Source organism: Bubalus kerabau, chromosome 21 (genome assembly GCF_029407905.1).
Source record: "Bubalus kerabau isolate K-KA32 ecotype Philippines breed swamp buffalo chromosome 21, PCC_UOA_SB_1v2, whole genome shotgun sequence".
NCBI lineage: Eukaryota > Metazoa > Chordata > Mammalia > Artiodactyla > Bovidae > Bubalus > Bubalus kerabau.
In genome coordinates this window covers 28,622,945-28,638,235 of record NC_073644.1, presented here as the reverse complement: position 1 = coordinate 28,638,235, position 15,291 = coordinate 28,622,945, and the positions used below count along the sequence as shown (strand labels likewise).

The following is a 15,291-nucleotide window of genomic DNA, read 5'->3' as shown; positions in this document are numbered from 1 at the left end:
CTGGGAAGATCCCACGTATCGCAGAGCAACTGAGTCCACGTGCCGCACGTGCTGATGCCGGCATGCCTCGGAGCCCGCCCTCCACAAGTGAACACGTGCTGATGCGGCATGCCTCGGAGCCCGCCCTCCACAAGAGAACACGTGCTGATGCGGCATGCCTCGGAGCCCGCCCTCCACAAGGAACACGTGCTGATGCGGCATGCCTCGGAGCCCGCCCTCCACAAGAGAACACGTGCTGATGCCGGCATGCCTCGGAGCCCGCCCTCCACAAGAGAGGCCACTGCAACCACAGAGCGGCCCCCACTCGCCACAAAAGGGAAAAGCCCACACAGCAACGGAGACTCAGCACAGCCAAAAATAATACATAAATAAATAAAACTATTTTTAAAAAAGCAGCACAAGAATGCTTTACTTTTATAAAGAAAAATGATAACAGATAATTCCCTTCGAAAGTATTTTTTTTTTTTGTGGGGAGTGTGATACATTTTTAAAAAGATCTTTCATACGTTAAATAACTTTGAAACCTCGCTATCTCAAGATATTAAACTTACCGTCCTAAGAACTGGACTTCACCTCGATGGTGATGAGGAATAGACTTGTATTTTCCCAGGTCCCCCTCTGGTCTTGTTACATTATATCCAGCATAGTGAACCCTAAGATACAATGTACGGAAATGAAAATACATTAAGAAATAAAATATAAAAATAATTATTTGAGTTCTATTTAAAATACAACAGAATGCTCAAGTGTACGTGCTGTCAGTAATTTATAGAAAAACACAACACAGGATTTAGGAACCACAAAGATTTTCCAAAAGAATCCTTTCCTGGGATAGAAAGTACAGTTTATTTAATAGAAAGGAAATTATTAGAAATTCCAATTTTAAGTAATTTGTACCTCAACATACCTATTCCAAAGGTCATCGTCTTCCCCTCCCCAGCCCCAGAAGGCGTTAGGAAAACCATTGATCTTTCTGAACTGTTCCACTGTCAGTCCACTTACACCACCAAAAAACTCTTTATAAGGAAGACTACAAAAGAAAGCAGAAAACAGCATTCTAAAAATGAAATCAAGACAGTGTGCCATATGAAGTTGACTTTTAGATCTTCTATGTGCTTTGCAAAATATACCTCTATCTCCATATAAACAATCATGCTGATTAAATCATATTTTTGGAAATATAAAGTACACCAAGAAACAAAGCATCTTCATATTCTAGTGAAATAGGTACACCTAACTGTATTACATAAAACACTTGTGGTAACTGAAATTCACTATTTAGTATTGTTACTTTGTAAAACTCAAAACCTAGGGTTCCAAAAATGGTCTATTTTCACACCAAAAGTAAACTTGATCAAATATATCAATAGCTGCTAATGCAATGTTAGATGTTACCAAGCTAATTTCCTAAATTAATTGATCTTTATTAAATACATTATTAGATAGATGAGGATAAATATAAACTAGTAAAAGCAAGTCTAGCATTTAATTTTGAAAAAACTAGCTGCCTATTCCTGCAGTGCTCTTCCAAGATACCCTATGAACCCTGGGATTAGTCTGTATGCTAAGTCGCTTCAGTTGTGTCCGACCCTGTGAAACCCTATGGACTGTAGCCCACCAGGCTCCTCTGTCCATGGGATCCTCCAGTCAAGAATACTAGAGTGGGTTGCCATGCCCTCCTCCAGGGGATCTTCCCCATCCAGGGATTGAAGCCACGTATCTTCTGTCTCCTGCACTGGCTGGTGGGGTTTTTTTTTTTTTTTAATTATTTATTTGAATTGGAGGCTAATTACATTACACTACTGTAGTGGTTTCTGCCACACGCTGACATGAATCAGCCACGGGTGTACGGGAGTCCCACACCCTGAACCCCCTCCCACCTCCCTCCCTCCCCATCCCGTCCCTCAGGGTCGTCCCAGTGCACCAGCTTTGAGTGCCCTGTTTCATGAACTGAACTTGCACTGGTGATCTATTTCACATATGGTAATATACATGTTTCAATGCTATTCTCCCAAATCATCCCACCCTCGGCTTCTCCCAGAGTCCAAAAGTCTGTTCTTTGTTTCTCTTTTGCTGTCTTGCATATAGGGTCATCGTTACCATCCATTAGCACCACCTGGGAAGTCCTAGGATTAGTCTAGGTAGATAAGATGACTTTATTCATTAGAAATCAATATTTTCAAACAAAAACTGAGAACTCTTCATTTCTATGACACTCATTATCTTTTATCAAAAATCTTTATTAAAATTTATTAAATTTTAATTTATAAGATTAAATAAAAATCTTCAGTAAAATTTAGTAAAAAAAAAAAAAAAAAAAACACCCAGATTTTTTTTACCAGCTGAGTCACAAAGGAAGCCCAAGAATACTGTAGTGGGTAGCCTATCCCTTCTCCAGCGGATCTTCCCAACCCAGGAATTGAACTGAGGTCTCCTGCATTGCAGGCAGATTCTTTACCAACTGAGCTATCAGGAAAGTCCTAGCAAAAATCAATTCCCCTGAATTTAATGTGACTCTAGCAGATTGACCAAAATTGAGTTTCTAGAAGTGCAAAGAATCAGATCCTGAACCAGGGTAATCTTCCCAAGGTAATGCCAGACTTGGATTTCTGATACCACGGTAAAAAGGAGATTTTCTAATGATGACAATGACCAGTTTTAAAAACAAAAAGCACTCTTCTCATTTCTGAGCTGATTCGCCAGGTCCTTATCACAGAGACTTCCTGCTTCTCGAGCTCTGCAGGTCGGGCAGCAGGTGAAACAGTGATGGAGCAGATATCTCCCTGCTCCAAGCTATTTTCTCTCCTCTCCACTTCCGTTAGTCAATAAAAACTGTGATCTCTTTGACAGATCAGGCCTGCTTGCTTAATGTCAATTTAACTTTACTGTCACAGCTCCAATGATGGTTATCATTTCAACATATCTCCCATCACAGAACAAAACAAAAAGTCTCTTAATATTAAAGGCAGGTCAAGAAAACACAGCTTCAAAAGAAGAGAAAATGGGCTGCAGAAGAGAGGGCTTTCCCTGCACTGGAAGATCCCTGGAGGAGGGGAACACAGGGGAGCCAGCCTGTGCCCTGCTCCTGCCTGGGCAGCTCAGAGCCTGGGAACTCCCAGAACCCATGGGTGGGTTCTTCTGCTTCCTGAACAAGGATACCAGCGTTCAGAAATGCACGTCCTGGGACAACCAAGCCCTCTAACTGCCAAATGTAAAAGCCAGAAACTGGGTCCACACTTCCTTGACCGTAGAAACCAGGCTTTCTTTCCTACCACCCCACACTGAAACCTGTGTGTGAGGAAGCACCGAGATAACAAGCGACTCTATCTACCAGCTCCCTGTGAAGGTGGGCTGGAGTGACAGGTATTCTCTAGGCTCTTGGGCCCCCTTAGATCCAGGCACATAACGCTGCTTCCATTTTAATGATATAATTTTGCAGGTATGTTGCACCGTATCTGGCTTCCCAGGTGGCTCAGATGGTAAAGAACCTGCCTGCAAAGGCAGGAGATGGCAGGCTCAGTCCCTGGGTCGGGAAGATCTCCTGGAGGAGGGCCTGGCAACACACTCCAGTATTCTTGCCTGAAGAATTTCATGGACAGAAGAACCTGGCGGGCTACAGCCCATGGGATTGCACAGAGTTGGACATGACTGAGCGCAAACATGTTGTACCGTATCAGGAAGACTGCCGTTACTCACATATACATGTATTTATCCAGCTTGGCTGCAAAGTGACGTGGCATTTCTCCACATCCATAATAGTTTCGGTCATTTTCAGGTAGATGATCCACATCGTGGAAGATGACACAGTCCCAGACGCTGTCTTTCATGGCCTCTTTGAAGCCCACGTTGAAGAGCATTGCTCGGTTAAAAGGCTGTGTGCCAGTCTACACAGAGAGAAAAACAGAAATGTACTCAGGCTCTGCCATGACTTTTTTCTGTAGCTTTCTAACTTGTTGAATCATGGTCAAATAGCAAAAATACACATATCCACATCAAATAGATAAATGCTTTAGGATTATCAAACATACTGTTTGAATTATTACTTTATTTTATACTTTGGTAACACACGAGAAAACACTGTTATTATCAAGTCCACTGGGAGATCATCACATTTATATAATGATGTAATTCATGTTTCTGTTTTACTTCAAATACATCAGGATACAAGTTATTTATGACCAGGGGGAAAAAAAGCCACTGAAAATAATACAGGTTGCATTTTTTAGTGAAGCTTTCCATATGGTGTCAAGACTAAAAGAAGGGGGAAACAAAGTGAATCAAGAAGCAGGGACCCTTCTCTTACATAAGGCGGCCGGGGAGGGGCGGGGGCTAACTCTGTATTGCTTATAATAGACACAAAGGCATTTGTAGAGACAAAAACAACTGGAACTTACTATACAAAACCCAACTACCTTTCTTAAAACTATTTTCCGTTCAGTTAAGTTGCTCAGTCGTGTCCAACACTTTGCAACCCCATGAACTGGAGCATGCCAGGCCTCCTTGTTCATCACCAACTCCCAGAGCTTGCTCAAACTCATATCTTTCGAATGGGTGATGCCATTCAACCATCTCATCCTCCATCGTCCCCTTCTCCTCCTACCTTCAATCTTTCCCAGCATCAGGGTCTTTTCCAATGAGTCAGTTCTTCACATCAGGTGGCCAAAGTATTTACTGGAGCTTCAGCTTCAACATCAGTCCTTCGAATGAATATTCAGGACTCATTTTCTTTAGGATGGACTGGTTGGATCTCCTTGCAGTCCAAGGGACTCTCAAGAGTCTTCTCCAAAACCACAGTTCAAAGGCATCAATTCTTCAGTGCTCAGCTCTCCTTATGGTCCAACTCTCACATCCATACATGACTATTAGAAAAACCACAGCTTTGACTATATGGACCTCTGTGAGCAGAGTAATGTCTCTGCTTTCTGCTTTTTAATATGCTGTCTAGGTTGGTCACAGCTTTTCTTTCAAGAAGCATCTTTTAATTTTATGGCTGCAGTTACCATCTGCAGTGATTTTGGAGCCCCAGAAAATAAAGTCTGGCATTGTCTCCATTGTTTCCCCATCTATTTGCCATGAAGTGATGGGACTGGATACCATGATCTTAGTTTTTTGAATGTTGAGTTTTAAGCCAGCCTTTTCACTCTCCTCTTTCACTTTAATCAAGAGGCTCTTTAGTTCCTCTTCACTTTCTACCATAACGGTGGTGTCATCTGCATATCTGAGGTTATTGATATTTCTCCCGGCAATCTTGATTCCAGCTTGAGCTTCATCCAGCCCAACACTTCACATGATGTACTCTGAATAGAAGTTAAATAAGCAGGATGACAATATATAGCCTTGACGTACTCCTTTCCCAATTTGGAGCCAGTCTGTGGTTCCATGTTCAGTTCTAATTGTTGCTGCTTGGTCTGCACACAGGTTTCTCAGGGGGCAGGGAAGGTGGTCTGCTGTTCCCATCTCTTTCAGAATTTCCCACAGTTTGTCATGATCCACACAGTCAAAGGCTTTAGCGTAGTCAACGAAGAAGTTGTTGATGTTGTTCTGGAACTTTCATGCTTTTTCAATGATCCAATGGATGTGGGCAATTTGATCTGGTTCCTCTGCCTTTTCTAAATCCAGCTTGAACATCTATCTGGAAGTTCACGGTTCACGTACTGTTGAAGCTTGGCTTGGAAAATTTTGAGCATTACTTTGCTAGCATATGAGATAAATGCAACTGTGCGGTAGTTTGAGCCTTCTTTGGCATTGCCTTTCCTTGGGATTGGAATGAAAAAGGACCTTTTCCAGTCCTGTGGCCATTGTTGGGTTTTCCAAATTTGCTGGCATACTGAATACAGCACTTTCACAGCATCATCTTCTAGGATCTGAAATAGCTCAACTGGAATTCCATCACCTCCACTAGCTTTGTTGGTAGTAATGCTTCCTAGGGCCCACTTAACTTTGCATTCCAGGATGTCTGGCTCTAGGTGAGTGATCATATTGTGGTTATCTGGGTCATGAAGATCTTTTTTGTATAGTTCTTCTGGGTATTCCTGCCACCTCTTCTTAATATCTTCTACTTCTGTTAGGTCCTCACCGTTTTTGTCCTTTATTGAGCCCATGTTTGCAAGAAATGTTCCCTTGGTATCTGTAATTTTCTTGAAGAGATCTCTAGTCTTTCCCATTCTGTTGTTTTCTTCTATTTCTTTGCATTGATCACTTAGGCAGGCCTTCTTATCTCTCCTTGCTATTCTTTGGAACTCTGCATTCAGATGAATATATCTTTCCTTTTCTCCTTTGCCTTTTGCTTCTCTTCTTTTCTCAGCTATTTGTAAGGCCTCCTCAGAAAACCATTTTGCCTTTTTGCATTTTTTTTCCTTGAGTCGGTTTTGATCACTGCCTCCTTTACAATGTCACAATCCTCTGTCCATAGTTCTTCAGGCACTCTATCAGATCTAACCCCTTGAATTTATTTGTCACTTCCACTGTATAGTACCCAGGCAAGAGTTTCTATTTTTATTATTCTTGTTTATGATACAGACCAAGAACATTATAAGAGACAAAGTGGGAACTTACTACACAGAATCCAACTTCCTATATTATAACCGCTTCCCTTTACTTATGAGGGAAATTATATAAAGGTACATTGACAATAAAAACTTTCATTCTACAGCTAAAGAAAATTAGAGCGAAATTACCTATGCCTTAGCAATATTTGTTAGCAATCATTTCCAAAACTTAAAACAAAAAAAGGATTATGACGGAAGCAAAGGAGATACACAATGCAGTCATCACCAGAGTGCTCCCTCAAGAGTGCAAAATTACTAAGTTTTAGTCCTGAGTCCTGCATTAACTTGAGATAACAGAAATCACTTTATTTTTTAAATCTTTTCCTCACCAGTAAGATGGAGAGGATAAAAACAAAAGGCAGTTAAATTACAATGTTATTACTGGTACATCGGTTTGAACAAATGACTTTCCTTTAAGATTTTAAAAAATTGTTTTTATTAAATGTAGACCTAATACTTAATGGCTTATAATAAAAATAAGTTCTGTATCTAACCCCCCTTCATCTTTCAAAAGCAATACATTTATACACATCTAGAAGTTTATTCTAGACTCACCTCTATATTTCAAGGTAATGAAAGTTCTGATATCCTCTTGCCTCATTCACTTTTAGACACTATTGATTTCTTATCATGGTCACTGAGGATTTTTACCTCCACACTCACTGCCCCTCCATCCACTCTCCCAACAGAGTTATGTCACAAATTTGTGTTTGCATTACTACAACTATGTAAATATTTGTGTGGAATAAATTACGATTCTGTTTTCTTCCTCAAACTGGGATTAATTACTATCTTCACTTTTCTTAATATATAACTGTTATTATTTTGTACAAAAGCCCCAATAGGCATGCCATGTTTATTAATAACTGATGCAATCATTCACATACATCAAACCATCTATCACTTCCTCCTCCACCCTCCAAGCTCAGCTCTAGCTCCCACTGCCCTCACATCTTGCTGCTGTCTGGCCTGGTCTGAGCAGCTGTGGCCATCATCCTGAGCCTCCTCCTGCACCTACATCAGCTGTGTCCTTCACTTGGCTCTGTCAGTTTGTTGAGGAACTTCCTTCAGCAACTTCCTATGTCAGGATCCATGGGGGAAAATTAAATATATACATATATGCTATGTAAATATAGCAACGTATATATATATGCTGTGTGTGTGTGTGTGTGTGTGTGTGTGTAGGCTTCCCAGGTAGCTCTAGAGGTAAAGAATCCACCTTCCAATGCAGGAGACATAAAAGACTAAAACACAGGGGTTTGATCCCCTGCAGGGGGCAGGACAACCCACTCCAGTATTCTTGCCTGGAGAATCCCATGGACAGAGGAGCCTGAGGGCTGCTGTCTATGGGGTCACACAGAGTCGGACATGACTGAAGTAACTTAGCAGCATATATATAGAGAGAGAGAGAGAGAAAGAGAGAGAGGGTTTCCCAGGTGGCTCAGTGGTAAGGAATCCACCTGCCAATGCAGGAGATGGAGATTCCATCCCTGGGTTAGGAAGATACCCTGGAGAAGAAAATGCAACCCACTCCGGTGTTCTTGCCTGGGAAAGAGGAGCCATGGGCAGGCTACATTCCACTGGGTTGCAGAGAGTCAGACAGGACTAAGTGACTGAGCGCGCGCACACACACACACACACACACACACACACACACATATGTACGTATGTATATGTGTGTGTGTATTTAGCTAATGAATGAATGAAAATGCCATCAGTCTACTTGCACACTTGATTGATATACTGACGGGGTAAAAAACTTCTAGGTAAAAATTACTTTCCCCTAGAATTTTAAAGGCATGTGGCTCCACAATCATCTAGGTATCAGCACTGCTGAGAAGTTCATATGATTCTGACACATAATCACGAGCAATTGTTCCTATAGAATGTTTTTGTTATCTTCCAAGTTGTATTAAAAAATTTTAAAGTAATATGCTTTATAGATCTGTATTTTATTCATGGGTACATGTGGACCCTTTTAATCTGAAGACTCATGTCTTTGCTTCTGGGAAATATTCTTACATTATTTCTTTGTTGTTTTACCCCTCCCATCCCCATTTTTTTTTTCTGCTATATTTTTCCAGAACTCTGATTAGGAAATACATTCTTCATCAACTGATGTGTAACAAATCACAGCAAAACCGGTGGTTCATCACACCATAGCATTTACGACGCTCAAAGCACTGTGATAGGAAATTCTGACAAAGATCCCTGATCACTGCTCCGTGATGTCTGGACTTCAGCTGGCAGATCCACTTCCAAAATAGCTAAGTCACATGGCCAGTAAGGTAACACTAGCAAGTCAATTTTCTCCATGGGGTTGCCTGAGTATCTTCATGACATGGCAGTTGGCTTCCTCAAGAGCAAGAGATCCAAGAGACCACAGCAGAAGCAGCGATGTCCTTTACGACCCAGCTTCGAGAGTCACACACTGTCACTCCTCAGTGTGCTTCCCACGGTCACTGCGGCAGGAGGCTACACGAGGAGGCAGGGCTAGTCAGGGACCACCTTGGAGATGGTCGCCTCTGTGCTGTACTGGTAACTTCTGATTAACTTTCTTAACTTCTCCTGTCTGATTCTAGTTTAAGAGTTATCTTCTTAAGTTTGTCTACTGAAAGCTTTGTTTCACTTATCCCATTTTCTTTTCTAACTTTTTCTGATTCTCTCTCTCTCTTTTTTAATGAAGTCCTGTTTTCATTTCACAGGCTCATTGTCTTTCCTTTACTCTCTGTGGATAGTGATTATGAATTTGTATTTCTATTAATTTCTTTTTTTCAAAAATGTTCTCTTTTCCTTCCACTGTGTCCATTTTCTATAATCCTTTTTGTTAGACTGGCTTTGTCTCCTCTTGTGGGAACTCTTGGCTATCCATCATGGTTGAGAGTAAGGCACTAAAAAGCTAAGGGGAACCTCCACAAAGGTACATGAGATTGTGGCATAGCACTCACACTCACACACACACGCACACACATGCATATGCTTGAGCAAATCCCTAAACCAAATTGAAACAAAAACAGAAGCCCCACTTCTCCTCACTAGTATTCTGTGTGCCCAAAGCTCAGAAAATGGCAACACCCTTGTTCAAGACAAAAATGTTGCATCCTGGTTGACCGTTCTCCATCACTCAAAATGTACATCTGATTCAATAGCAAAAGAAGGAAGGGACAGAAATATGTGTACTATCCTTCATATATAACTGGGGGCTCTGAGCTGCTCCTTAAAGGATTGGCTCTTCTAGGTACCAGTCCAGCAGGAAAATAATTCTTCACATTTCCTACGTGGTAAAGATGTTACTAGCTCAAAGCCCCACACCATCAAATATACAAGCCTGAATTAATATTGATCAAGGCTGAGATTCAGACTTAAGAGGTTCAGAAAATAAGGATCTTAGTTATTGCATTGCAGATTTTTTCATCACATACACGAAGTGATTCAATTGTGTCAGACTCCCAGACGAAAAGCCTTTAAAGACACAGGTAGGTATAGGTAACTCATCATCCACATTATGAAGACTGATTCAAAAAAGGAAACCAGAAGTTGGTAAAACAGGCCTAGAAGCTTGGCTCAGTTGTGTGCTCAGTTGTGTAAAACTCTTTGCAACCCTGCGGACTGTACCCCACCAGGCTCCTCTGTCCATGGGATTTTCCAGGCAAGAATACTAGAGTAGGTTGCCCTTTCTTTCTCCAGGGGATCTTTCTGACCCCAGGACTGAACCTGTGTCTCTTATGTGTTCTGCATTGGTAGGCGGATTCTTTACCATCGCACCACCTGGGAAGTCCCATAGTTACCAAGAAAGTGGCTAAAATTTTTAATTTACTATCAGGTTAAAACAGTTAATTTTGGTAACACAGGTAGTTGCATTAAAAAGCACATATGCACAATATATTTATACATCATCATATGAGCAGGAAACAGACCTTAAAAGGGTGACTTACATACAGACCAAGTTTAAGTTATATTAAATACCAAGTATTTCCAGGGTGGGAAATGTAGGCAAAAAAGCTAAGAGTGAAAAATATAAAACAAAAAAAGATGGAGAATCACCCATAAAGGAGCCGGGAAAACACACTAAATGGAACAATCTTAGGAAGAGAATTTGAATATTTACTAATATTTCAAAAACAAAAAATCAGAAGCATCTAATATAAACTTGGTCACTTTCTGTCTACTGATAAAATAAGGAAATACGCTTTTAGTCAGATTTAGTAAAAAGAAGGAACAATCAGGATAAAGCCAGGTCAACAATGTTAAAACCAAAAGTATCCAAATTACAATGTATTCAAAACATGAACAAAATGCACCATTTTAGAAACAGTATATAGAAATCAGTGATAAAAATAAGCAAGGACTCTAGTGTTTGGGAAGTGAGATGAGGGAAAGAACAAGGAAGAAATCCAAGATGACACCTTAAGCACAAAACTAGGTGATGACAGAAGGAGAAAGACACAGACGTACAGAGAATATTTTCAAAAGGTTTAGGACCAAAAGAAACTGTAAACATTTGAATCCCCAGACAAAAACATTTACAGAGAAAAAAATGAGCTGATAGTATGAAGAACAGTTACATGTATATTTCACTTTAATAGGTAAGACTTTAGATTATTAAAAATGATAGAAGCATATCAACTGATAAATGGATTAACCAAATGTGGTATACACAATCCAAAATGGAATCGTATCCAAATATAAAACCAAGGTACTAAGCATCTCTAATCACACAATATCTAAGAGTTTATTAAGTTCTAGTATACCTAGTTACCATTTTTAAAATTATTCTCACCTGTTCAATGACATAAAAGGCAAATTCCAGCCGCTGTTTTTGGAGCATCGGGATCAGATGCAAGAAAAAAATTGGAAGATGTTCATGGCGATTGCGGAAAGGAATGAGGACTGCCACCTTTAAAACAAAATAGTCACACATATAAATAAATACAGCAATAAGCCCTAGAGGTAAAAGATTAAAAACTGACCCTTGAAATCCTCTTACTTATGAATTTCCTCACCAGAGATTCAACAGTGAACAAAAACAAACATGGCCCCTGCTTTTGCACCATTTATGCTCCTGTGAACCTGCAGTGGTATAAACGGGCCACCTAAGGATAGTGGTCTTTCTCCCATGAAAACCACAGAAGTCATGGGAAGATCTGAAAGCAGAGATATGACCACCTTTGGTGACAGCAAACACTACTGGAGAGAGCAGACTGGAGAAAACCAAAAACGGACTCAGGGAGCTGGTTAGAAAATAAATGCAAAGTCAAGACAAGAGGTAACGGGAGCTTGAGAAGGACAAAAAGGGTAGTAGCACATGGATTTTTGAAACATTTAAGAGGCAAAGTACCAGGATTTGTTTATGGATTGGATATATAAGCAGTGAGTGAGACGGATGTGTCAAGACTAATTCTAGGTTTTTAATTAGATCATAAATAATAACTTTATGGATTTGAAATTGAATTTAGAAGAAATTCCACTTGAATATCTAGTATCTAATATGGCTTATCTGGCCTAGAGATATTATTAACAGACATAGCATGGAAATAAATGAAGTTTGATAATTATATTAATATTTTTCATTTAATAAAAAGGCACAACCAACGAGATATTGTAAATCAACTATAGTTCAATAAAAGGATGCTAAACAAATAATAAATTCCAAAATCATGAGATTTTCAAAGAGTATGAGTCAAAATATGTCTAATAACAATGCTTATGTGTCATTCTATATTCTGAGTTTTTTAATAAAGCCTAATAAACTGGTTAAAGAGAAAATCGGGGATTTATTAAAACTTCAACTATACCAAATACATTTTACTAATGAATGAACAGATGCAAATAATTGACAGTACATAGGTTTAAGATCTAACCCTACTTGCAGAATCATGACATAACATTAGAGTCATAGAAAATAGTAATGTTTACCTGTGCATTTTACATTACCAGGATCATACATGAGAGAAAATTTCAGATTATTAAAATAGTTTTATTTTAAAAGAGAACAAAAGATGGTTTCAGAAAATTGAAGACATCTGAACTAAACACTACACCACTAATTTTTCCTTAATGATGACAAAGACAGTGGAAAAAGAAAGAGACCTATGTCTGCTGGAAGCTGACATTTTCATGTCCATACTGTGCCAGGCTTGGTACGTGGCAGGAACTAAAGAGGTTCTGGCCTATCTGCAGCTGCACGTTGGGCCCCATTCTCCTTTGGTTTGCTCCATAAGGAATCTCTTGGCTTATCAGCCTAAGGACCACGAGGCTGCCAGAGCAACTCGGAACCCAGAGCTAGGGGGTCCCTTCAGTTCCACACACAATGGTCACTGCTGGTGCTGGGTGCTCCCTACTGACCCAGGACTTGCTGATGGGCCTCAGGATCGACTGCTAACATATTTACAGAATTCCCGAATCTGCACAACTCACAGAGCAGTTTAGGAGCCCCTAGGTTTACTCCCAGGACAGGAAACTGTTATGAAAGGTAAAAGGAGAAAAAGGAGGTGGATGGTTGAGTACCACTGACCTTATCTGATATGTATCAGTGCAGTAACTTCTTTGGGATTTCCTGGTGGCTCAGATGGTAAAGAATCTGCCTGTAATGCAGGAGACCCAATTTCTAGCAAATTAGGCTTGAGCTTGCCCTTTTTGGTTTTGAATTTGGCCACAAGTTGGCAGCCTATGATATAAATGGGCTATAAAAGCAGTTAAGGTAAATTACAGATATGGCTGCAGTCCATGAGGTCGCAGAGTCGGACACAACTGAGTGACTGAACTGAACAGATATTTAAGGAAGTAGTAGTGGTGTTAGTCGCTCAGTCATGTCTGACTCTTTGTGACCCCACGAACTGTAGCCTGCCAGGCTCCTCTGTCCAGGAGGATGAATTCTCCAGACAAGAATACTGGAGTGGGTTGCCATTCCCTTCTCCAGAGGACCTTTCAAACCCAGGGATCGAACCCGGGTCTCCTGTGTTGCAGGCAAATTCTTCACCATCTGAGATACAGGGAAGTCCTATATTTAAGGAAAGAAGCTATTTAAAAAATGTAGAGTCAAATTAAAAACAGCTCGTATTAATTAAGTACAATTAGGCTGAGTAATCAATTGAACGTAAGAATAGACAAAGGTAGTCATGACCCCTAACACAGTAATTTCTCCAACAGAACATTTAAAATACTGAGTTTTTTTCTTTCTTAATCTTATGTGGAAACTGAGAGTTTATAAGAGGAATAAATGCCCCATTGTCATGGCAAATTCAAAGTTAAACTGACATTTTTATAACAAATACATGTCCATATCTTAATGATGCAGATATTAAAGATTTTGAATATGCCTGAAATTTTTATTAAAACAAAGCTAAACAGCATCTAAAGATTCATTTGGTATGTCCCTTCCTGTGGCTTGGAATGACTCTCAATAGTTTATAGCTCACTTTCTAGAAAAAGAAGCTCTTGGCATGCAGCGGTAATTTATTTTGAAGTTTGCTAGCCTTTGTTTCAGGAGATTCTTCCTTACATGTGCCCTAATTTGCTGCTGGAGCCACTTTCCTGTTGATGCACCTCCACTGGAGATGGAGAACATCTGATTATCATCTTCAGAAAAACAAGTCATCTTCGTGAATCTCTCCATACCTCTTTAAAACCGCTAAACTTACTGAATTTATGCACCCATTTTTCTTCCCTGCTCATTTTCTCCTATACTCACCATGAAGAGATCATCAAGAAAAGACAATGTACTACATACATTGTCCCCACCAAGATTTTGTTCTACTTTCAGACTTTAAGCACACCTCCCGCTACAGGGTCCCTAAATGACTTGGCTTCCGATTTGCCTACCTTAAGGGAGCACTAGCTGTCTGTGACCAACTGAGACGGAACAGAGCAGAAGCTGGCAAGCTTTCACTCAGAATGTCTGAGTAAGGAGCTCAACAATCTTCATTTTTACCAAACACCCCAGGGAGCTCTGGAGCAGGGTCAAGACCCATCTTTGAGGAACCTCGGACTAGAAACACAATTCTAGGCCTCCGACCAGATAAGCCAAACAAGCAGCTGCCTGGTTCTTTAAAGCCTTCAGGTTTTAGACCCGAGTGGTTCAGGCCTCCACCTGGACCCTGAATGGAACACAGGTAATGTCATAGGTAAACACTTTAATGATCTGAAAAGCATTACCTTCCCCCTTTTTCAACCTCCCTTTTAGAAACCACCTTGCCTCTAGAAGGCATCTGTCCTGTGCTAAACCTTCAGTGGGGACCTGTGGTGTTCAGAATACCTAGGAATTGCTGAAATTACTAGTTTTAGCAGATCTCAGTTCCAATTAACTGGCCATCAACAAACTGAGTTTTGCTTTTTTTTTTTTTTTTTTTAAAGACAACTTAGTTGTTTTCTTTAAAAAAAAATAAAAGATCCTCAAGTATTAAGAATCAACTTGGCAGCAGATGTTTCACATAAATCTAGTTGCGTCTTCTCTCTCACCTCAGTTCCAAGATTAAACTGGGACATTATCAGAATGTAAACGGGGGTGGGTTTGGGGGGAAGGTTATTTGATGAAAAATGGCAAGTACAAGTCATCTCTGAGCTATCACCAGATTTCCTCCCATACCTTGAGCTGCATAGCTCAGAAGCTGAGACTAGACATAACTCTAATAAGAGCAACAGTGCCATATAGTTCTTGAACAAAAATAAGCTAATTTTTAGAACCCTGAATTAGCTGGCTCCTGAAACTCCACTTTCAATAGTGTTATCTACCCATCCACTGGAG

The 15,291-nt window shown here is 40.2% G+C and overlaps 1 protein-coding gene across 2 annotated transcripts in view; it reads right to left on the bottom strand.

Annotated features, from left to right (window-relative positions):
* The window catches only part of B4GALT6 (beta-1,4-galactosyltransferase 6), a 71,525-nt gene that overhangs the window by 4,131 nt on the left and 52,103 nt on the right, over window positions 1-15,291 (bottom strand). For both annotated transcript variants that reach the window (XM_055559182.1, XM_055559183.1), the window contains 4 exons: window positions 11,329-11,445; window positions 3,697-3,884; window positions 908-1,030; window positions 552-653 (listed from right to left, as the gene is read on the bottom strand). In XM_055559182.1, coding sequence (XP_055415157.1) covers window positions 552-653; window positions 908-1,030; window positions 3,697-3,884; window positions 11,329-11,445 — 530 coding nt within the window. The remainder of the gene's footprint in view (window positions 1-551; window positions 654-907; window positions 1,031-3,696; window positions 3,885-11,328; window positions 11,446-15,291) is intronic.